The sequence below is a fragment of the Panthera leo genome, chromosome B3 (genome assembly GCF_018350215.1).
Source record: "Panthera leo isolate Ple1 chromosome B3, P.leo_Ple1_pat1.1, whole genome shotgun sequence".
In the NCBI taxonomy this organism is placed as follows: Eukaryota; Metazoa; Chordata; class Mammalia; order Carnivora; family Felidae; genus Panthera; species Panthera leo.
The window spans coordinates 144,263,196-144,286,092 of record NC_056684.1 but is presented as its reverse complement, the minus strand read 5'-3'; the positions used below and the strand labels follow the sequence as shown (position 1 = coordinate 144,286,092).

The following is a 22,897-nucleotide window of genomic DNA, read 5'->3' as shown; positions in this document are numbered from 1 at the left end:
ACTAGTAAAGAATTCTAAGTGGAATTTGGACCTAGGTACGAGATTAATAGAACATAACATGGTTGTCGATACGGCCTTCTTGGCTCTAGATTTTCTGTCTCTGGTGATAAGGGTGTTGTTTTGCTTCTCAGTACCGACGGGACACGTTTCATGTGGGAGGTTTACATCCTGCTTTCTGGGGACAGGGGAGGGTCTCAGTGACCTTATACCGGAAGCTTCCTAAGCAGCTTCAATGTAAAATAATCAACACGCCGTTTTGGCGGCCTGCCCTTGGCCACTAAAGCGTGGAGATGCTGAGTGCTTTGAGAAGTCACCCTGTGAAGCTGAGGAGAGAGGGGAGGCTGTTCCCAAGGGGGTGTGCTGTAGGCAGAATAGCGCCCCCCAGCGATGCCCGCCTGATGGCTCCCCCTTCCACCGCAAAGGGGGAGCTAAGGATGCGACAGAAATAAGGTTGCTGATGAGCTGACCTCACAGAGGAGCCCACCCTGGCCTGTCTAGTGGCCTGATGCCACCCCAGGGTCCCTACCAGGGGGAGAGTGAGGCAGAGCTGAGACCAGATGCGAGCCAGCCACTGCTGGATCTGCAGATTGGAAGAAAGGGCTGTGAGCCTAAGAGCGCGGGCAGCATCAGGACGGTGGTAAAGCAGGAAATAGGTTCCCTCCCAGGGCTGCGGGAGGAAGGAACACACCCTAGAGACGCCCAGCCAGATCTCTGACCTCTGGAACAGCGGCAAAGAAAACTTGCAACTTGCATTGTTTAGGTCGCTAAGCTGGTGGTAATTTGTTACAGTAGCAACAGGAAACTCCCATGGGATACGTGGGGTCCAGGTAGGGGACTCTGAATGTATCCTTGGAGCTCTCTGGCTAGTGGTTAAAGCTGCCATCTGGGTTGCTGCAGATCCAAGTTTCCATGTTGGATGCAGGAGACAGAGCTGGCCTGTCAAATCAGGGCACGGGGGAGGGGACACTGTTTGGTAACCACCACTGGAAAGCAGGTTCTCCCCCACGGAGAAAGACGGCACTGGATCCCTACCTCACACCACACTGGACAGAAGCCGCTCCAGGGTCTGGGCGATGCTGCTGGCGGCAGTGTCCCCGTGAAGCCTCCTGGGAGGCGAGCGGTGGCTTCTCGAGGATGCCACCCACCTACTCGGGCAGTGAGCACGTCCAAGGTACGTGAGGCTTTCGGAACCACAGCGGTGATACTTCCTCTGTCGGTGAAAAAGAAACCAGAGCTACAAACTGAGAGCAGGGACTTGAACAGACACGTGCACACATGTGTCCAGAACACCATCATTCACAGTAGCCAAAAGCCACCCAAGGGTCCACGGACAGATACGTGGACAAACAAAGCGAGTCTATCCATACGATGGAGCATTATTCTGACACCTGCTACGTCAAGGATGAAACTTGAGGACATTAGGCTAGTCACAGAGGGATAAACACTGCATGGTTCCACCTATGTGAGGTCCCTAGAGGGGTCAGAATCACAGACACGGCAGGTAGGGTGGTCGCCGGGAGCCGGGGCAGGGGGAACAGAAGTTCACATTTAACGGGGGCAGTTTTCGTTTGGAATGACAAAAAAAGTCCTGGGGATGGATGGTGGTGATGTTTGCAGACCTTACTGGAAGGGTGTTGCTCAATACCCCTGACTTGTACACTTACAGATGGTTCGAATGGTAAAGTTTATGTTGTCTGTGCTTTGCTGTAATAATAATGAAAAAAAAAAGAGCTCTCACTTCAGCTGTACAAAGAGCTCTCACTTCAGCTGCACATGCATTAAAATTGGAATGACACCGAGAAGATGAGCAGGGCCCCTGTGCAGGGATGACACAAATTTGGGAAGTGTTCCGTATTTTTAAAGCCTGTTTTAAAAAAAAATAGCTATGAGTAATTTATTTGTTAATGACAGACTTTTTTTTCAAGTTTATTTATTTTGAGAGAGAGAGAGAGAGAGAGAGAGAGAGAACACAAGTGGGGGAGGGGCAGAGAGAGAGAGAGGGAGAGACAGAATCCCAAGCAGGCTCACACTGTCAGCACAGACCCTGAAGCGGGGCTTGAACTCACAGTGAAATCATGACCTGAGCCGAAACCAAGAGTCCGATGTTCAACCGACTGAGCCGCCCAGGCGCCCCAAATGACAGACTTTTAAAAAATCTGAACAAGTGGGCGCCTGGGCGGCTCAGTCGGTTAAGCATCCAGGTAGGGCTCAGGTCACGATCTCACAGTTTGTGGGTTCGAGCCCCACATCGGGCTCTGTGCCGACAGCATGGAGCTTGCTGGGGATTCTCTGTCTCCCTCTCTCTCTGCCTCTCCCCCACTTGCTCGCGCGCTCTCTCTCAAAATAAATAAATAAACATTCAAAAATCCAAACAAGAGTTTATTCTCACTTTTCGACAGCAACGGTGGGGTGGGAGTGTGGTGGTGGTGGTGATGGGGGTCCACTGTGACCACAGGCTTCATGTGCTCTGCCTAACTTCCCGGCCTTTGCTCCGACCTGGGGTTGGCTCAAGATGTCAGGGAAACATTCCTGGACTAAACAGTGAGACTACCACCTCTATCTTTGCCCTGGGCAGTGAGATCTGGGGACTTCTCAAAGCATTAACAGCCATGTTTTTAAACACAGGAGGAAATTTCTCTGGCAGTCACCCACTTCCTCCTATTTCTTTTGTTTGGCAGAGAGAGAGTAACACGCCCCGTGACTCAGAGGCTGTGGCAGGTGTCGGTGGGGCCAAGCCGCTGCCAGGCACAAGAGCAGTGGGATGGATCTAGTCCACAGGAAGGTCTTCTGGGGCAGGAGGAAATCCAGGCTCGGAGGGGAAGAAGCTGGGAGCGAGTGTGGACAAATCCTGCTTGCTGAGCCTCAGGGGCACCCGAGACGACAGCCCAGAGGCCATCCTTTCAACCTAAGGAGGATTACCGGGTTTCTGAAAGGATTGCACACAAACGAAGGGCCCCAGAGTGTCATTCCTCTGGACGAAACCTCCCAAGGTATGGGCGCCGTCTTCTCATCTTTGTACTGTTTCCCCATCTTTTGCTTGCTCACTCGGCCTTTCTTTCAATATGTACGGCGTGCCACCCTCCTGGGTGTCACTCGGAGGGCCTGGAGGGCCCCACGTGGGGAGGGGGGCCGGCTTGCTCACCATCACCCCCCGCCACACGACAGCCGTCCCGGGGCCGGGCTGCTAAGCGCACAGGGGCTTTGACACGTGCTGGGGAGTGAGAAAAGCCCCAGAACAGAGCGAACCGGCCCGGCCCGACCCCACCAATAAATATTCTTGCTAAGAAATAGCAACGCAGTCGAGACCTCAGGACGTTGTAAGGGCAGGTCTTCTGTTTTGGGGGGTGGGGGGGTGGGGGGGGCGGATCGTGGCCCCCTGCCCAGAAAAGAGCCAGGTTGGTGTGGGATAAATCGGAATCCCATGTTGGAGGGAGAGGGGCAAGTATATTCTAGGCTACTGCTGTCTGAGGAGATCGAGTGTGAGCCGGGCGGTGATTTCAAGTTTCAGGAGTCACAGGAAGCATTGAAAAAGAAACGGGTGAAATTAACTTTAGTAGTATCTTTTCTTCAGCCCAATAGAGCTGAGGTAGTATTTCAACATGTTTCAACGTTCAATCGGTATTAAAATTAAGGTATGCTACATTCTTTTTCTTCCCCCTGCTAAGTCTTGGAAATCTGGTGTGTGTTTTACGCTGACAGCACAGCTCAGGTTTGACGTTTTCAGTGCTCAGTAACCACGGGTGGCTCGGGGCTGCCGTGCTGGACGGCACAGCTCTGGAAGGAAGGGGAATGATGTCCAGGTAGCCCCTGCACCTGCTGACAGCACAGAGATTCCAGGGGTCACGGTTCCTATTTCCACATCTAACCTAATTAATTACTGTCCACAGGGAGCCATCTATGAGAAGTAGACAGGGAATCTCCACCTTCAGAATAGTTCAAGGCTGTCAAAGGCTGTCCTGCTTGGGGCAAAATAATTTCCATCCCACATTCCACTCCTCCTCAACTCTTCGTATTGTTATAAGTTCAGCTGCTTTCACTGAGACGCCCAACAAACAGTGGCTTAAGATAAAGCAAGATATGGGGCGCCTGGGTGGCGCAGTCGGTTAAGCATCCGACTTCAGCCAGGTCACGATCTCGCTGTCCGTGAGTTCGAGCCCCGCGTCAGGCTCTGGGCTGATGGCTCGGAGCCTGGAGCCTGTTTCCGATTCTGTGTCTCCCTCTCTCTCTGCCCCTCCCCCGTTCATGCTCTGTCTCTCTCTGTCCCAAAAATAAATAAAAAACGTTGAAAAAAAAATTAAAAAAAAAAAAAAAGATAAAGCAAGATAAAACGTGCTTCTCTCATGGAAGATTTGGGTAGGTGGTCCAGGGCTCCTCCGTGATCAGGGACCCAGACCCCTCCATTGGACCCCTCCACCATCCTCCACATGGGGTTCCTGTCTCGTGGCCCAAGACGGCTGCCCAGCTCCTGGCATCACACCTTCATTCTTGCTACGAGAAAGGAAGAATAGGAAATGGGGGGAGGGGCACACGTTCGCCCTTGACGACAGGAAGGCATTCTGCGCCCCAACTTGAAATATACCTGCCTTCTCGTTCTGAAGTTTCCAGGGAGAATTTAAAGTTCAAAACTGCCCCTCCAAGTTGAAGTCCATAAGAATCAGTGTCCAAGTGTTCAAGTGCTTTGGACAGCCCCGTCTCCCAATTCCTCTCTCCCATCTGAGTCTCATCAGAGCCTGCCTCCTGCAGCTACAGGCTGCAGTGTCTTGCTGAGGCTCCTCTGGGACCCAAGGCGGAATTCTTCCCTTCGCATCCCTCCCTCCTGGCAGAGGACCAGCACTGTTGGCACCCCCTGGGAACCCGTCCCAAATGCACATTCCAACCTGGGCTTCAGTGAGCCCTCCACGTGGTCCTGATGGGCATTCCTTTGACACTATTTCCTACTACCTCTGTTGGACCCCCCTGTCCGTGCCTCTGGTCGGGGAAGCGCCTTTGCTGCCTCAATGTCGGGTTAACAATGCACCGCTGATGAAAGCGCAGACCGTGCGTCGCCCTGGGAGCTTAGAGGCTCATGGGAAGGAACTGCTCGTGTTAAGCTTTCCTGCTGCAAGGGGGACACGGTGGAAAGCCCACCAGTCTTCTGTGACCCTTGTACAAACTCGTGCCCTGCTGATCCTGACTGGCCGCAAGGAGCCCCGTCCCCAAAGGCTCTTCAAGCCACTGCCTCATCTTCGTGCGTGGGTCCCCTGACACCAGCTCAGCCCACACCCACCCTACTCTGGGGAAGAAGCCTGGGCAGGCGCCCCTCCCCCTCCCCGGGTTCCCCCATTCTTCCGAGTCCCTCTGCTGAGCCACCCTTTTGGGTTCTTTTCTTCCAGGCTTCCAACAGTTGGTGCAGGAGGGGAAGTTTCTGGAAGCCTACCTGAGCGTCTCCACGTCAGCATGGGAAGGGCAGGACTGCGGCCCCCAGTACCAGGCTCTGGCCCAGAGCATGTGGCAGGTGGTCCAGCAGGCTCTGGAGGGCGTCAGGCACGGCCAGGAGCTGGAGCTGAAGCTCCAGGCAGTGCTGGACACTGTGGAGTACACACAGGACAAGCCCCCGAGCCCGGAGGCCGGTACCCTCGAGGATGGCAGAGTTGCCACCTGGGGCAGTCAGCTGGAGAGGCTGCTGAGGAGTGACGCTGAGGCCCGAGTGCCCACCTGGGACCGCAGGGACAAGCTGGGCCCTTTCCTGGAGAAGCTAGAGGAGGCTGTGAGACAGGGCCTGGGGTCGCCGAGGGCAAGCCAGCTGGGGGCCCGCTTCTGGACGATCTACAGCACCTGCTTCCAGGAGGTCCTCCTCAGCCGCCTCTTGGAGCTCAAGCACTCCTGCGGTGCCAGCTGGAACAGCTGCTGCATGCTGTATGCCTGGGGCAGGACGACCTTGTTCGGGCAGCTGGGGTGAGTCCTCCTGGAGGAGCTTGGGGTCCTGGGTGAGGGCGCCCAGGCCAGGGCTGCGGTCGACGCAGAGCCTTTCGAGGGGCCACCTGGGTGGGGCTGGTGGCCGGAGAAGGCAGATGCAGCCCCAGCCTTGGGGACACATGTGTGTCAGTGTGCTTGTTGTGTATATGTGTTGGTGCGTTAGCATGTTAGGGTGTGGTTTTGTGTGTGTGTGTGCGGGGGGGGGGGAGGCTCACGGTCCACACTTGTGTGTGACCAGAGACTGGTCTACACCAACAGAGCCTCTGGCTCTGGTTTCTCAACCCCAGCTGCCCTCTCTAGTCACTGGGCCTTGTGCAGGGGCGAGGGGCGGGCAGCACAGGCTGGGGAGGGGGCGAGGCCCGGCCTGGAGTCCACTGCCCTTAGGGCTGAGCTGTCCTCCACAGCCCAGTCCCTCCCCCAACCCCAGCTCAGCTCTGTGCCCCTCGTGGTTCCTTCCAACCCAGCAGGGAGACACTTCCGAACGCACCTTCCACCTCCCAGAAGCCCACGGCCGGGTACCTCTTGGACTCCATGATGTTTGTGACCTGGATGTCCCAAATGCAGAAGCAGCTGGTGGGGCTGATCCAGGTAAATGGATCCAGGAGTCTCCACCACCCAGAGGTCTCCTTGTCCCACACCTGGCTGGGGGACAACAGGAAAGGGGATGGGCCAGGGCGGGCCCCGGATGGTGGGCTGGAGCCAGAGCCCCAGTCCACTCCTAGGGCTGCAGGGGTGATGCCGTGCCGATTCTGGCCCTTGAGCACTGTCACGTGGGAAGTAACCACGTGCCGTGGGTCTGAGGTGTGAGGTGTATCGCGGGCCCAGAGAGAGAGCGCCAGACCAGAGGTCACTGTCCTGACCAGTGAGTGCAGTCTGGCCACTTCCACACCGGTGGCTGCAGAGCAGGGCCGGCGAGCCTCGGGTGGAAAGCCAGCTGCCCCAAGGTGGGTGCATACGGTTAATCCTTGGCAGACGGAGAGGACTTAAGGGGACATCGCAATTTCCTACTATGGTCTTTTTTTTTTGTTTTAATGTTTATTCATTTGTGAGAGAGATTGTAGGTGGGGGAGGTGCAGAGAAAGAAGGAGACAGAGGATCTAAGAGGGCTCTGTGCTAACAGCAGAGAGCCTGATGCGGGGCTCGAACTCACAAACCTTGAGATCATGACCTGAGCTGAATCAGACGTGCAACCAACTGAGCCGCCCAGGCGCCCCTATGATCGCTTTCAACAGACGTGACCTCCCATAACGGCATCCGTGGCCGTGGCACAGACACGTCTGGTGTCACGGGAACCGGCGGAAGAGATGTTTTGGGATGCAGGGAAGCTTTCTGCCTATCTCAGCTAACAGACCGAGAAACTAAGCTTTACGACCGTGAGGTAGAGAATCGGTATCGGCTTAACGGGAATTTTCCAGTAGCTGGTGTGTAAGTGCCCAGCCTTTTCATCGCCGGCAAACTCAGGGCTCTGAGTTTTGAGGCCCCTTGTCCTTCACGGCTCTCCCCAAAACTGTGGCGTTGCAGTTTGGGCCGGATTAGGGAAGACGGGGCTTCTCACTCCTCGCTGTTCCACGCTCCAGCCGCCAAGGGCTGCGCTGCAGTGTCCGGTGGGCAATTCAGACAGGCAGCCAGAGCGCAAGCAACGGTGCCGCCTTCCGGGTCGTGGCGCGGCGATGTCCGCGGGAGGGGCGATGCCGGGCACCCGTGTCGGGTGAGGGCTAGCACTCGCCGTCAGTGGCGTCGGGCAGGCAGCCGGACATGAGCTTCTGGCAGGGCTAGGAGGGAAAAAGTACCGAGTGCTGAGTTGGTGGAGACAATCAGCTTCCAGCCTGCCCCTTTCTGCAGATAGGAAGGCCACGGCCCGCCAGGGGCCCCCCAGCAAGCTGGCCTCCAGATGGAGGTACCTGGGCTAGGAAGGAGACCCAAGTGGGAGTCTGGGCAGCCAACCTGAGGACGCCCCCCTCCCCCGACCGCACTGTGTTGGCCGTGTGGCCAGCCAGGTGAGGAGGACAGCTTCCCCTGGGGGGACCTGCTAGGGACAGCCTCTGTCACTGCCCGGGGTCGGGCCTGAGAGGTCACACTCAGGTTTCTTCTGGCCGGGAGCTGGTCTCCAGGGCCCTGGGTCTCCCTGGTGCAACCTGGTCCCCAGTGGTCCGTGGTCCCTCTGTGTGACTGTGTGTCTCTGGACCCTGGCGGCCCTCTCAGCTTTCAGCTCACGCCTGCTGATGGGCTCTGCTGTCCGCGAGTGGGAGCTGCCCATCACCCCCAGGCAGATGAGTGGACGGGGATGGGAGCGATGGCCTGGCCAGGAACGAGGAGGAGGGTGTATCTAGACGCTGATGCACAGAGGGCCGGAGGCTGTGAAGGAGAGGGTTTACTCAGAACTGGGTCCCTCGGCGGTGGGCGGATTTCAGGCTGCTGGTCAAGGGGGGGTTCCTGGGCGGGCTCTGGTTCTTACTCGCTCTCCTGTCCTCAGTTGGGGCAGAGCCCTGGGGAGAAGCCTGGGGATCAAAGTTGCTTTTACTGTTTTCTGGGCAGGAAAGGCTGGAGGAGACTCTAGAAAATGTCCTGATCTGCGATCAGAAAAAGTGGGCCCCGTTCTCCCACCCAACGTTCCTTGAAATCTTCCAGGTATTCGCCAGTCAGAGTCTTTCCGGCCCACCACGTGGGTCCCTGGTCCCTTCCTGAGCGCCCCGCCTGGTGTGTGGGGGGGTGCCTGGAAGGATGGGGTGCTGGGGGGCGATGACTGACGGGTGGCCGGGCGCATGTGCAGCAAGGATGGTGTCAGTGACTGAGGGCGGCAGGCACAACAGATGGGGTCCCAGTGCTGGGCTGCAGGGCGCATCTTCAGGAGACAGGCCTCCTCCTGGAATGTCTCAGCTCACGAGACTGCCCGGGGCCTCAGGTAGGATCTGCAGAGAGACCAGGGTCTGGGGATGCCTCGATGAGAGGGTCAAGCAGTCATGGGGGTGTGGGATGTTTGGCCTCGGAGGAGAGGCCACCCCGTGTGTGGGGAGGGGGAGGTGTTTTTTTTGTTTGTTTGTTTTTTTAAAGAAGATCTGTGCTGGGAGTTTCTGTTGCTTCTCTTGACTGCTCAGAGTTGGAGGGAGAAAACATGTTATGCATCCTCAAGGCCTTTATGCCAAGAAGCCCTGTTCAGAGTGTCAGGCGGGGAGCTGGCAGCTTCGTTGGGGGGGGGGGGGGGTGGCGGCAGCCTCTGGGCCAGACAGGAGAAGCCTAGCCATGCGTGGGGATGAGGAGGTCGTTCAGGCTGGCTGTTTGCAGGCTGATTGGAGGGTTCGAGGGAGAGAGGCCTGCAACACAGGTGGGGCCGGGAGGGGTAGTGAGGGCCTGGCGGGAGGCGTCTGCTCTGTGCCACCGGCAGCGGGCAGAGTGGCGGAGGGGTGTGGGCGCAGCTCCCATGCGTCAGCCATTCCTATAACAGAGTTGGGGGGGACACGGTCTCCCAGGGTCCGCCGGCTGTGTCATTGGTCCCTGGTTCCCCCCTGAGAGGCCACTTGCTTTGACTGGCAGCTGCTGGAAGAAGCCATAATTGCAGCAAGACCCACTGGACCATCGGTCACTAGCCAAGTTCAAGCCATGGTTCTGGAAATATTTTCAAAGTTTCTGAACAGGTAAGTGAAAAGGTGGTCGTTGCCTAGAGAAGGAGGTACGGGTGTCTGGGTCCACATAAGCCCAGTTAGAGTGCTAGCCGAGCCTGAGACCCGCGGGCCACCGGGTGCTTGGCCAGTTCCCGAAGCAGGGAAAAGGGTGGGCATTGGCTTTGGGTGTCTCCAGTCTGGCCTGTTCCACCTCCCGCCTGGCTCTGGAGGCAGCCCCTGTGTGACTGTGGAGACGTCCCACGGTGGCACCTTCTGACATGGCGTCTCCAGCCTCCCGTGGCTGTCAAGCTAGTTCCATGGAGGGACTACAGTCAACTTTTACTTAATTTTAGTTAATTGACCTTTAAACACCACCTGGGGCTGGGGCTCCCGTACTGGACAGCAGGACTGGGAGGAAGGGGGAGCCCAGCAGGGCAGTCATGAGCATGCAAAGTCGAATTCTGTCTTTATCTAAAACTTCACGTTTTGCTCATTCTGGATGTTTTGGATCGGTTTTGATTTTTTAAAATGTTTCATCAAAATATTATCTTGGGGCACCTGGGTGGCTCAGTCGGTTGAGTGTCTCACTCTTGATCTTGGCTCAGGTCATGATCTCATATTTCGTGGGATCGAGCCCCATGTTGGGCTCCGCACTGAGCCTGGAGCCTGCTTGGGATTCTCTCTCTCTCCTTCCCTCTCTCTCTCTCTGCCCCTCCCCCCAATAACTAACTAATAAAAAATGATCTTGGTTACACCTTGGCCAGGGACCTGGAAGACTGCCTGTGTCCTCATTTCCTCTGCTTTTCACTGTCAGAGTCCTGACACCCAGCTCTGTCCCAGGCTAAGGATTTGGGTGGGGACTCTGCCTCTTTCCCGACGGGCTGGGGCTGGGCTCAGTGTTGCAGGGTCCTTGGGCCCCTGTGATTAAGAAGCATGCCTTGGGCACAGCGCGGTGTAGACCACATCACGAGGCCCCTTTCTCCGGAGACTTCAGAAGTGGCTGTGTTCACCTGGGCCAGGCTCCATAAAGGGCGGCTGTGAGGCAGGTTACTTAAGAGAGGCCAGGGATATGGATTGTTAGGTGAAGTCAGCCAGGTTTTAAATGTTTAAGAAAATGTTGCTGGGCCGCCAGTTTGATCTGTGTTCTAGGGACTCAGACTCGTGAGGGCGCCCCTTCTGTCCCGCTGTTGGGGAGCAGGGGTGTGTGCTGTCCCGGAGCCTCCCCCTACTCTGCTTTGGAGCAGCTTCAGTGGCCCAGCCCGGGCGTGGGGTGCCGGCCTCCCCTTCTTGAGAGCACCCCCAGGCCTCAGCCGCCGCTCCCAGGGCTTGGAGGGCAGGGCCTCGTCTGCCTGCCTTCCCCTTCACCCGCCGGGGGGGGAGGGCTTCTCAGATACAGCACTGACGCGGCTCCAAGTCCACGGGAAAAGCCACCCCCATCCTGTTCTCACGCATCTGCCACCAGCGGTCCTCCAGGGCATTCGGTGAAAATGTCTTTAGGAAGCATCTGGCTGCCGGGTCTGGCACGGAGCCAGCCCAAGTAAACCCCGGCTGCCTTGTCAACATCTCGGTCCCCGCAACCGCAACCCACGTTTGTGGTTCTGCGAACGGGGCGGCCGTTAAAGCAGAGAAGGGACCCGGGCTGTGGGGCTGGGGCTGGTGGGCGGGGCCTGCGACCGGTGGGCGGGGCCTGCGGCTGGTGGGCGGGCCCTGCGGCTGGTGGGAGGGGCTGCATCTCCCGCTTCACACCGCAGGTACCAGGACAAGGCTGTCCACTTCCTGCAGCAGAACGCCACTGCGGGGGCCTTCCCCGAGGTGCACCTGCTGGGAAACTGCTGCATCCTCAGGTGCGTGGGGGCGTGACCCGGGTGTGGGCGGGGCCGGTGGGCCCGGGCAGGCTAGGCAATGGACCATCCGGACAGGCAATGGCTGTCCTTTGTGAAAAAAGTGGGGAGAGGAGTTTTCCACTGTACCTTTTGCATTTTAAGGCACGTGGATACAACAGTCTATAAGTACAGAGAAAAAAAAACAGTGGGATGGGATAGACAGCAACGGCAGCAGAAACGAGGGAGCGTCGGCCTCCCATCTGTCTCAGGGTGCACAGAGGCGCAGGGGTGTGGCCGGTGTGCTGCAGCTTTGGGGCTGTGGCAGGGCTCTGGGCCAGGCCCCACGGACCCCCTTTGGTTACTCCAACAGGAAAACGTGGCAGGAGCTGAGTCAGGCATGCTTTCCACCTGCAGACCTGGTGACCGCAGTACAGGGTGCCATCCACGCCATTGAGGGCCACAGCCGGGACCACCTCCTGCTTAGAGTCAGAGCCCTGTGCCAGGTGATGCCATCCCCGCCCCAGCCCTGGCGTGGGGTCTCTTATCCTAGAAAACCTAGGCAGAAGGCGCCTGCCCCTGTCTCCCTGGACTTCTGCCCAGCCCAGCAGAGCCTTTGCTGGGGAGGGACATGGCAGCAATGACAGAATGGGCTAGAGATGTTCCTGGTCAGGCCCCCTCCCCCCCCCCCCCCCCACCGCCTTCCCCAGCTTGCCTTCTCTGTCTGCAGCAGAGGGGCAGGGCCAGCTTCCTGTCTGACCTGAGGTAGGGGTCCTGTCCGATGAGTGGGCTTAGCTTAGCCTCCCTGCCACTTTATGAGGCCTGGCCCCCTCCTCATGGAGGGTACCTCCCTCTGTCCCCTCTGGCCAGACCTGCCTCTTCTTTTCTCCACCTGTGTGATTGCTCTCCTGCCAGGCCAGTTGAGGCCTGACATTGGCTCCCCTCTCCCCACCCTGGCTCTGACCGGGCTGCATTCCCAGGCAGGTGAAGTCCCTTCACTGTGTCCCAGAGCCTCTGTGCCTGCCCGGCTTTGTCTCCCCCTGAGCTGTGGCTGCCACACCAGAGGATGAGGTCCCTGAGGATGCCCAGAGGCTGACCCTGGAGCCGAAGCCCTGAGAGGGCGAGGTGGCCTCCTAGGATGCGGAAACCACAGGAGGGAATTTTCCATTCAGATTAGGGGTTCAGGGCCCTGTCCTCATGGGGGCCTCCTGGGTGGAAGATGGGAGGTACTGGTGGTCGGTCTCCACTCCTGCAGTTCTAGCCAGTGGTTCATTTTCCCCCCTGGGGACCGGCTCCTGAGACAACTGCCATTGGATTTTCTGCAGAGTTGAGCACCTGGCAAGCCCTGGGGAGGTCTGGTCCTCCCAGGGTGACCAGCAGCCTGTCCTTGCCTCTCCCTGGGCTGTGGCAGACATGGCTTCAGTCCCAGCATTCCGTTCTGCTCTGGCCCGATTGGAGCCCCGGGGTCTTTCTCCACACAGAGCTCCAGGCAGGCAGACCTCATGGATTGGACGTTGGCACCGTCTTTTACAGATGGTGCCGATGAGGCTGCGTCGTGCAGACGGGGCGCCGGAGGGCTGGGGTGTAGCGGGGACGGGACTTGCTCAGGTACCCTGGTAACACCGAGGAGTCTGGCTTTGCCCCTCTGCCCATCCTCTGTGGCGTCCACTGAGAACTGAGCAGGCCCCAGTCCCGTGTCTTGGGAGTCTGATCTGGAGGGAAAGCATCATCGAGGTCTGGTGCCAGGCCAGTCCTGTGGGGACAAAGGGGAGAGACCCGGGGGGACTCAGGAGGGCTCCAGGGAAGAGCTCGGGTCAGGGGCTGCAGTCTGAATCTGGGGTGCTCTCAGAGATCGGCAGGAGGAGGGTAGACAGAGCTTTGGGACAGACAGTGGGTGAGCTTCTGGCCCAGGACTGTGCCCTCAGTGGGGCGAGGCGGGGGCCCAGAGGCTGGAGGAGACCGGCAAGGGTGGGAGGGAGCACGGCCGGCCTGGGCACCACGGGCCCCCGTGACACCCGACCCTCCTGTTCTCAGAATCTGCTGAAGGGCCACTTCGGGAGGAAGGAGAGGGATCTGGTCAATGCTCTGCAGTCCCTGTGGCAGGGCCTGGAGGGCTGTCCCAGCCTGCACTCCACTCCCGTGTATGAGGTAGGAGGCCGATTCGGGGGGACTGACTTGCTGGCGGTCACCCTGAGGAGCTGAAGCAGGCACCCCTGGAACCTGGCGGTTAGGGGTTCGATGTGGCTGGTGGTGGGGACAGGCCCTCCACAGACCCGAGCTGGAGGAGTTTGAGTAGCATCCGCCTCCCCCCGCCCCCATCCCCGAGGGTGCACCGCTAAGGCCAGCCAGACCGTGTCCTGGGACAGCTTTCACTCGGGCCTCTCATCTTGTCTTGTGGAGAGCAGAGCCTCATGCAAAGTTTGCACGTGGTGGTCTTTGGGGAGTACGTCCAGGCCCTGGCCACCCACCTCAGGATGCTGGCGCCCAGGAAGTGGGGGAGCCTGAGGACTCAGGTGGAGATGGACATCTGGAAGTTGGACAACATCTTCAGGAAGCACGGGGTGAGCCGTGGGCCCCTCGGGGAGGCCGGGTGCTGGGCGGGGGTCGCTTTGTCCTCCCTTTCCGGTTCTCGTCTCTCCCGGCCCCCTGCCTGGGCCGGGTGTGCTGTCCTCGCCCAAACCACACTCAGACCTGCCGGCACTGGGCCTCGAATCCCGCACACAAGGCTGGGGCCACCTGCTTCCACGGCGACACCGTGAGATAGGGTTGGGGTGTCTCAAGCTGGGGGGAGGCAAGCCCTCCCAGGACAGGGGTGGGGAGCTCAGGAGGTAACTTTGGCGGGACCAGGCAGCTCTGACCAGCAGCGCCCACCCTGGGGCCTGAGGGGTGGACCTGGGTTCTGGGCCTGCAGGTGGGTAAGGGGAATGGGTCCTCCGGAGAGACGGGAAGCCGGGAACACAGGGCCCGTGCTCACGTACCAGCTGCTCCCGGCAGGGTCCCGGCTTGGCCATCCCAGAGGAACCCATCCTGGGGATCTTCCAGCTCAGCGAGAACAAGGGCAGGGAGACTGTGGATGATTGGCTGGCCTCCTTCAGGGACAGATTCCCAGGTTATCTGAGGTACGAAGGAGAATAAGGGGCTGGGGAGGGGGTCGGTAGAGAGGGGGACGGGTGAGCCTGCGGAGGTGGGGTGCTGCCAGGGGCCCCAGTGGGGGCAAGGCCGCACCAAAGCATGGGCGCCTGGGTATGGAGGGTCAGTAGCTGCCAGAGACTGAGAACCCTAAGCTGGAGTCTCACAGCTCATTGACCCCTATTCCCAGAGAGGGAAACTGAGGCCTGAGAGCAAGGGTCTGGGCAAGGACTTGCCCAGAGTCCCCAGCAAAACATGGCAGGCAGTGCAGGACCATCACTCACCTGGGGTCTTAAGGGAGGCTGGTCTCCCTGCCACCCTCAGAGTGCTCCCATCCTGACCCATTCCTAGAGTTCCCAGGACTCCCTGGTAGGTCACGTAGGGGTCCCCGGAGGGAAGGGCGGGTGGAGACTTGGGGAATGTGCTAGTGTCCCAGCCGCCCTGGAAGATACTGCTCTAGACTTCATTGGTGGGCACTCCTGGGTACGCGGACCCCGTGGTCACAGGTACACAGACCCAGAGGCTCACAGGTGCACAGAAGCTCTCTCCTCACTCCCTAGCATGCAGGACCAGCCATGCAGCTCTGTGGACTCGGAGGTTGAGGTCAAGGGAAGATCCTGCTGCTGCTGCTGATCCCCCAGCTCTGCACCAGGTGACTGAGGGTGCAAGTCTCCAGAGCATCCCTCCAGGGGAGGCGATAGGGCAGGGTCCAGCCCTGGGCAGGGTGGCCAGGGCCGTGGCTCTGGAGATGTGGAGGGAACCAGGTCAAAGGGCACAGCCGGATCAAGGCCCAGTTGCCGTAGCAGACGTGGCATGGCCAGCCTGGGTCCCGCACCTTGTGCTCTCGAGCACAGTTCTCAAACGTCTTGATCTCAGGACCCCTTTACTCTGAACAGTCACTGAACTTAAGTGCTGTAGCTTACATGGTTAAATCTAAGAGTTACCATATTAGAAATTAAAGCCAATAAATATTTAGTAATTCATCTACAATATTGGTTAAAATAGTAATTCACCAAAATGGAAAATTAGTATTTATTAAATCACTAGAAACAAAGTAAATGACAATATATTATTTATATGTGAATATATAGATTTGAAAATAAATTAACATTTATATAGAATAACACTAATTTAGGTATATGAATTTATTAAAAAAAATAAACCCATAACATGTTAACATTATGGCAAATAATGATTTTTAAATGGAGAAATTAAGTATTTTCTGCAATAATAACAACAAACTTAACAATATGGGTGTCATTGTTTTATATTTTTGCAAAATCTTTGTCTGGCTTACTAGGAGACAGGTAGATCCTCATTTATTGGCTGCTGTGTTCAATGTGTTGTGACATGTTTTGGCTGGAGTATATAAGGAAGGTCCAGCCTCTCATAGACCAGTTACTATTGGGGAAAGAGAGGGTATTTTAATGCCTCTTTTAGGAAATTATGGCCAGTCTGCTTTGATATCACACCTTTCCTGGACAGGTGGTAGTTTATTAAAGATTAGGATGTAGATTCTGAAACCAGCTTGATGAATTTTATGAAATTTGCATGCTCTGTTGTAGTAAAACCCCTCGGTCTACTTTGCACTTTGAAATGGCTCTTCTACCCATATGTGATTTTGTAGCATAGAGTGTTTGTCACCTGGCAAACACAGGTTCACACAGTGATGTGGATCTAGATGTCAGCATGTTTTATCAGACCTTGTCCATAAAGCACCTTTGTTAACATAGCTATCAGTTTCATCAGGAAAGTCTATAGCTGTTGGGAATCCCAGGCTCACAGTGGAAGACACAAGTTTTCCAAAATCCCAATTTTTGCTCGAGAGCTCAAAATTTTATCATTGGCGACAAACACCATCAGTTGTTTACCTTGAAGTGGCCAGCTCACATCATTCATTTCCAAGAACATGCCATCAACAACTGAACAGTCTGTCCATGGGTCATTCTTTCAAGTAAAAGTGGTGTTCCATGAAACAAGTGGCTAGTTCAGCTTGTAACTCAAATGTCAATTGCACAAGTGCTTTTCCTCAGGGCGGCCATTGTCTTTCACTGTGCAATACAAGGGCCAGGTATGAACTGTGTATTTCTTCATGTGGGATCTTAAAAATTTATGCATCACAAATTTTGTGTAAGTCACAAATTGAGATTTAACAAGAGTAAGTATTTTTACTCTTTTATCAGCACTTTTTAAAGTGAAACTGGATTTTTTTTTTCCTGTGGGTACATGGTGGTGAAGGACACTAGTAGAAGTTGGTGCCACTGCTTTGGTGTGGGCCAAGGTTCTAGCAACTTTATCCGCCATGGCTTTTGGGCCATTGGTGTAAATGTCCACTCAGCGAAAGGGGCATATGAAAAGTTTTGACCTCACAGGTCACCTGCAGGATCTCAGGTCCCTGGGATTCCACTGAATATATTTTGAGAACCACTGATCTAGCTGCACTGGGCTCTTCTCCTGCCCATGTGCCTGCTGTTGGTTGACTCACATGAAATTGTTGATATTTGGTCAGATTGTCTCTACATCTTTGTGTGTTCTGTTCCACGTACCTGGAGTGTCCTTCCCATCTGTCGAAATTCTTCTCCTTTCAGGCCGCCAAGTCTGTTGCTCATTTTCTTTCCCAAGATGCACATCACAGTCTTCCTCTGGCCAAGAGCTGTCTTGTCTGTTCATTGGCAAGTGGCTTGATGGCAGAGGACCAACCACATTTGTCTTTGTCCCCCCAGGGTCTGGCAGAACCCTGACTGCCCTGAACAGAGGTGGAGGTGAGCAGTAGCTTCAGGGAACCTCGGGCTGTGGAAGTTGTGTGACTCCAGCAGCTACCTAAGGCAAAGGATCTGAGTGCCCCTGATCCCAGTGCCCACCCAGTGGCCACTTCATAAATGATAGCCTGATATTCGGGAGGAAGCCAATCCTTCCGAAGTCTGGACTCTTCTATCAGAAGGAATGCCTGGGGCATTTACCCTGGAACCCAGCCACCAAGCTAGAAGGCAGGCCAGGCCTTGTGGGAGGCCACGTGCAGGTGTCCCAGCCAGCGACTCTACTGAGGACCCAGCCAGGGCTATGGACGTGAACCCCAGATGTTTGAGTGAGGAGAGCTTCAAGATTCCTGCAGCCCCAGCTGCCGTCTGATGTATTATCAGAATTAACTTGTGTCTGCACACCTGGACACTTGCCTGGTGTGGAGACCCCCACACCTGGTGTCAGAAGAGCAGTCGCAGGAAATGTCTTGGGTGGACGTTCAGGTACCGCTGCCTCCGGGCTACGTGAATAAATCGCAGCCGACGGGCCTCTGGTTAACTCTAGAGTTGGAAGCAGTCATTTCTCTTTTTCCTTTTTTTTGTCCTCCTTGTCCTCATTCTCCTTTCTGGAAAATTAAAGAGTAGCTCCTGTACATCTGTGTTTGTGGTCTGTGACCTCGACCTTGCATAGGAATTTAAACACCTTGTTTAGCGGATCCCCTGGGCTCAGATAGGTAGTATTTTTATATATATTGTAAAAGAAATGTGCAGTTTGGGTCTGTAGTTCCTTGTTTTAAATTTTATTTATTTATTTTGAGAGAGAGAGAGCACGCACAAACAGGGGAGGGGTAGAGAGAGAGAGAGAGAGGGAGAGAGAGAATCCCAAGCAGGCTCCATGCTGTCAGCAGGGAGCGCGATGTGGGGCTCAAACCCATGAACCCTGAGATCATGATCTGTGGTGAAACCAAGAGTCGGATGCTTAAGCGACTGAGCCACCCAGGCGCCCCTGGGTCTGTATCTCCTTTTTGTCTCTAGAGATGTTGAAGAGTTTTCAATTAAAATTTCCCGGTGGAAGGGTCTTTTCATTTTTAAGACCTGGTTTCGTTGCATGATACCGTAGAGTGCTGCCTATATGATTTCTATTTCTTGGGACTTATTCAGCCTGTAGCCCTGATCATCCCCGTCCTCGACCCCAGCAGGCCTTGTCCACAGGCCACAGCCTGGCCCCTCCCTGGGATGCTGCTCAGGTCAGTGTCCTTGCCCCAGGAGGACCCTCAGCTTGGTGGGGAGGCCCAAACAATCAGGAACATAGCCACCTCCCACTGCCTTTTTTCCAACCCTGGCCCATCCCGAGTCCTTTGAGTTCTCAGAGCCCCCCGCTCAGGTCCCGCAGGTCAAGGTGAGCCTGGGGAAGGGGGCTGTCCCTTCATGAGCTGGGGTGGGAAGTCTTTCTTCCTTTCTTTTGTCTCCTGGTCTCTAGACCAGCAGGATTTTGTGGTTGTGCAGAGTCCAAAACTGTGCACAGTTTTCGGCCTGGAGTCCAAAAGGAGGAGGACCTCACGTTCCTTGTGTCTGAAGAAAGAACTGGCTTGTTCGTCCCTCGTCCTCTCTGTCCTCCGGCCCTCCTGCCCAGTGCTGCCACCTGCTGAAGACAACGGCCAGGCCGCCTCCTTCCTGATCTTCCACCGCTGTGGGTCTCGGTCCCTCTTCTTCCTCTCTCCACCCGGAGAGCCCTCTTTTCTCTGACTCGGGCCCAGGACTGTGTCCCTGGGGTTGTTTCTGAGCGGGCAGGGCAGGACCATGGCTGGGAAGGATCGGGAAGCCCTGACATGCTTGGCCTAGGAAGCAGAGCCCCGGGGACAGCCAACGGACCAGCCACACTTTCCACCCCTTTGGACCCAGGGCTGGACCACGGGGAGAGGGTGCTGGGCACTGTGCCAATCACATTACGTAAGCAAGTAGTCTAAGAACAAAACAGAATAAAAAGTTGAAGCCATACGTGTTATTTGAAACTGGCCCAGACTGGTGCTGGGTAGCAGCAAACACTGATCGTCTCCTAAGAACACTGTCTTCATTCTGGCTGGGTGTCAAAGTACTCCGACAGAGGTGGGGAGGGGCAGATGGGGGTGGGGGAGAGAGAGAGAGACAGAGAGAGAGAGAGAGAGAGAGAGAGAGAGAGAGAGAGAGAATCTTAAGCAGGCTCCACACTCAGAGCAGAGCCTGATGTGGGGCTAGAACCCACGACCCAGGGGTTCATGACCTGAGCCGAAATCAAGAGTCGAACCCTTAACTGACTGAGCTCCCCCAGGGGCCCCTACAAGGAGTTTTGGGAGGACAATGAACTCCATGCAAAAATCAGCAAGCACATGGGCGAGACCCAGCAGGAACAGTGGACAGCGGGCGGGCTGGCAAAGACCTGTGGAGCGCAGACTAATCGTGCCGGAAGAAATAAATACAAGCTTGGAAATATCTATAGGGCAAATGCTGACTCCCCCTCACTGGGGATTCTTTGTGGCCTTAGGGAGGCTCCTTTGGGACCTCTTGGGGAGCAGAGTCACCGGTGTCACAAGAAAACCCTGTCCTAACATTTCCCCTTTCCTGAGCCTTCCACATGTTGCAGAGGAAGTTCATAGCTGTCTGCCTCATGTACAGCAGGACTCTGATGCAGCCTCCAGAAATGCATTAGGACCAGTCTCAGGTGCCCTTGCCAGGACGCTGGTCACACGGTCACAAGGGGATGCTCCTATGTCAGCGGAGGCCCCATACCCACTCTACGCTTTGCCCCAGCCCTTGGTCCCAGCGCGCGGGTCCAGTCCTACCTGACTTTGCCCAGTCCCTGCGGACACACGTTTGCCAGACACTGCAATTCCTTCCTCGGATAAGCTAGTCCCCTTGAGTCAAGACCGACGATCCCGCTTTGTCCCTACCCTGGTTGTTGGTCTGAAGGCATGAGGGTTGGAGAGAATGGGTGTGATCTTCTGAGACCGCTGCCGGAGGCAGGGGCTTGTATCTGCCAGTGGCAGGGTTCAAGTTCTCAGAGCCACCCCCCAGACATCCCCGTGCCAGATCCCAGGTGCCCCGATGTGGGCCCGGACGTGGACGTCAAGACAACGCATCTTCCTCGTGCTTCCGTGGCAGAACACACGGCCCGGAGCTCTCGGCCCAGTCCGCTGTGGCCAGAGGGAAGAAATGTTTAAGGCAATGCTGCCACCAAGATGTTAAGACCTCCGGCGCCACCTCTGTGTTCACCCCCTTCGCGGACGTTCCCCTCGGGCCAGCCGAGTCCACCCCCAGCTGTGGGGGCATCACCCCTGCATCGCGGCAGCTTGAGCCTCAGCTGGCCGGTCTCTGCTTCACCACCTGAGGGCCTTCTCAGGTGCCACGGAACGTGCTTGCTCCACGGCCACGGCACCCTGGAAGTGCCCAGGCTTTTACAGTCACTCCCAAGGCTTCCCTCAACAAATAGGCAAGGAGAGTCTGGTGGCGAGCAGCCTAGTTTCTCTGGAACATTCCACATTGTACTTCCCAGGGTTCCCAATGGGATGAGCCCTAATTGCCAACGAGTGGGAACCCACTCACCGGTATACTTTGAACGGATGCTGGAGGTCAGCCTAGGATCTGATTTTAAGGGCGGCAGAGCTGAAAATGCGACAGGTCTCTTACACCAAGGATGGGGCTCTGACAGGAACAGAATGACCTGTAGACACAGATGGAGATGTTTGGAAGGATGGGCCTGAGAATCATCAACCCCGGATTCCTGTGAGCCTGCCGCAGAATCAAGGGGGCCACCCCTGTCCCCGACAATCTACGGAGCCTTCACCTGAGGCTGGTAACTTGCAAGGCGTCGCTGGGTCTCTAGGTCCGTTGAGGCCCTGCCTTGTTACGTCCCAGCTGATAAACAGGATTGAATAGAGCCCAGCAGGAAATACAGTCCCTGCTCTGGACTGGGGGGCTGGGAACTGCTTCCTTGCCAAATGGTTGAGGCACCCGGTTGAAAGCCAAGCCGCTGGCTGACTGCAGAAGGGGCCTGCGGATGCAGCTTGAAACCACCAGGGCAGCGTGAGGTGGGGACTGCCGTGAGCCAGGTAGAAATGAGCGAGAGGGGATTTGTCTATTTGTCCTTGTGGCTCAGTTTTCCTTCAAGTATGTTGAAGCTCTTACAGATGCATAAACCGCATCTGTTATGTTATGTTCTCTTGATTAATAGACCTCTGCTCTTTTTATCTCTGATAATAGTCCTTTTTCTGACATCTATTTTATCTGATGTTTTAAGAGCCATATGGCTTTCCTTTGGTTTGACATGGCGTATCGTTTTCCATCCTATTGCTTTCACTACATTATCTTCATATTTAAAGTGGGCTTCTTATAGATAGCATAGAGTTGTTGTTTTTTTAACCAAATCTGACGATTTCTGCCATTTCACCAGGGAGTTTAGACCATTTGTGTTTCTGTGATCATGTCCTTATCGCCTCTTTCATCTGTGTCATTATTGGTCTGTTTTAACTGGTTGCTTCCTCTTATCCTTATGGGTTCTTTTTTCCTATTTGTTGAATGCCTGATACTGGGAAATCAGATGACAGGAAGCTTATCTTTTTGGTGCTGGTTATTTTTATATTCTGTAAATTTTCTTGATTGTTGTTCTGGGAGGCAGTTAACTTACCTGGAAACAGTGAGATCAGTTGGGGACTTGCGTTTAAGTTAAGGACCCAAGCAGTATTTAGTCCAGGGTGAATTTTCCCCGCCCCTGTGCATCTACGCCAAGTCAGGGAAACAGAATGTGTGCACCTGTTCACCAAAGCCGGGGCCAGGGACGTCCCCAGCAGCACCCTCAACCTCACGGCCATCAACAGTAGATTGGACAAGAAGTCTGCTAGACCCAAACAAGGGCATATGGTTCAGCAAAGGGAATGGATGGACGACAGCTGTGCACAGCCCCCTGCGGAATCCTGCCAGCTGAACTCTGAAAGATGCCAGACACGAAAAATCCGTGTTGGGATCCCTGTGGATGATGGCCGAGACAGGTGACACTCATTCTGGTGTTAGAGGACATCACGGAGCTTACCCACGGGGAGGACAGGAGAGGGATTACCCAGTGGGCTTCTCGGGGGGCTGACACATAAGTGCTCGCTCTGTGCACTTACAGTCTGTACATATTTCTTCAACTACGTTACACTTCACTTTCAAAATTTGACTCACACAGTTTTACGGAACGGCTCCATGTAGAAATTGCCCCATCCCCAGATGCTGTCCCCGGATGTTGTCAGGGCCTAGACCACAGCCACGCCATCCAGCTTTGACCTTGTGACCTATGGCACAGCTGAGAGGGAGTGAGGCCCTGACGGTGAGATGCACTCACGAGATGTGCTCGTGGCTGCCATCGGGGGAAATAACAGCAAAGCCAGGCTGGCACCGGCTTCTCTTTCTAAACACCCCCCCGGCCCCCGCTTTCCCTCCCTGGGGTCAGCTGCCCCCTCAGCACCTAACAACCTACCCAGCACGGCTTCCTGAGCAAAGCTCTGGCAAACAAGGTGGCCATCATCCTGAGTCTACACTGCGAGTTGTCGCTTAGCAATTCTCTTCCACGACACCTGTTTGTCTCTTCCTGGGACAGCCAACGAGCAAAAGAACAGAGAGACATGGGGCATCCTCTCAGCAT

The 22,897-nt window shown here is 55.8% G+C and overlaps 1 protein-coding gene and 1 non-coding gene across 4 annotated transcripts; both read left to right on the top strand.

Moving 5' to 3' along the window:
- The first annotated feature begins 797 nt into the window (after positions 1-797).
- LOC122223164 lies at positions 798-17,894 on the top strand. Of its 3 annotated transcripts, none has more exons than XM_042944381.1 (13): positions 798-1,171; positions 2,679-2,990; positions 5,373-5,934; positions 6,420-6,543; positions 8,491-8,583; positions 9,487-9,587; positions 11,306-11,398; positions 11,748-11,880; positions 13,409-13,522; positions 13,780-13,935; positions 14,369-14,493; positions 15,064-15,155; positions 17,227-17,894. In XM_042944381.1, the coding sequence occupies exons 2-12, from the start codon at positions 2,762-2,764 to the stop codon at positions 15,134-15,136; spliced, it is 1,803 nt and encodes a 600-aa protein (XP_042800315.1). In that variant the 5' UTR covers positions 798-1,171; positions 2,679-2,761; the 3' UTR covers positions 15,137-15,155; positions 17,227-17,894. The 3 variants fall into 3 exon arrangements, with proteins under 3 accessions (XP_042800315.1, XP_042800317.1, XP_042800316.1); XM_042944382.1 differs by having other exon boundaries at positions 799-1,171; positions 6,423-6,543; XM_042944383.1 differs by lacking the exon at positions 8,491-8,583.
- LOC122223306 lies at positions 1,753-1,859 on the top strand. Its single transcript, XR_006204191.1, has one exon. It is a non-coding gene; the product is annotated as a U6 spliceosomal RNA (small nuclear RNA).
- Positions 17,895-22,897: the final 5,003 nt, after the last annotated feature.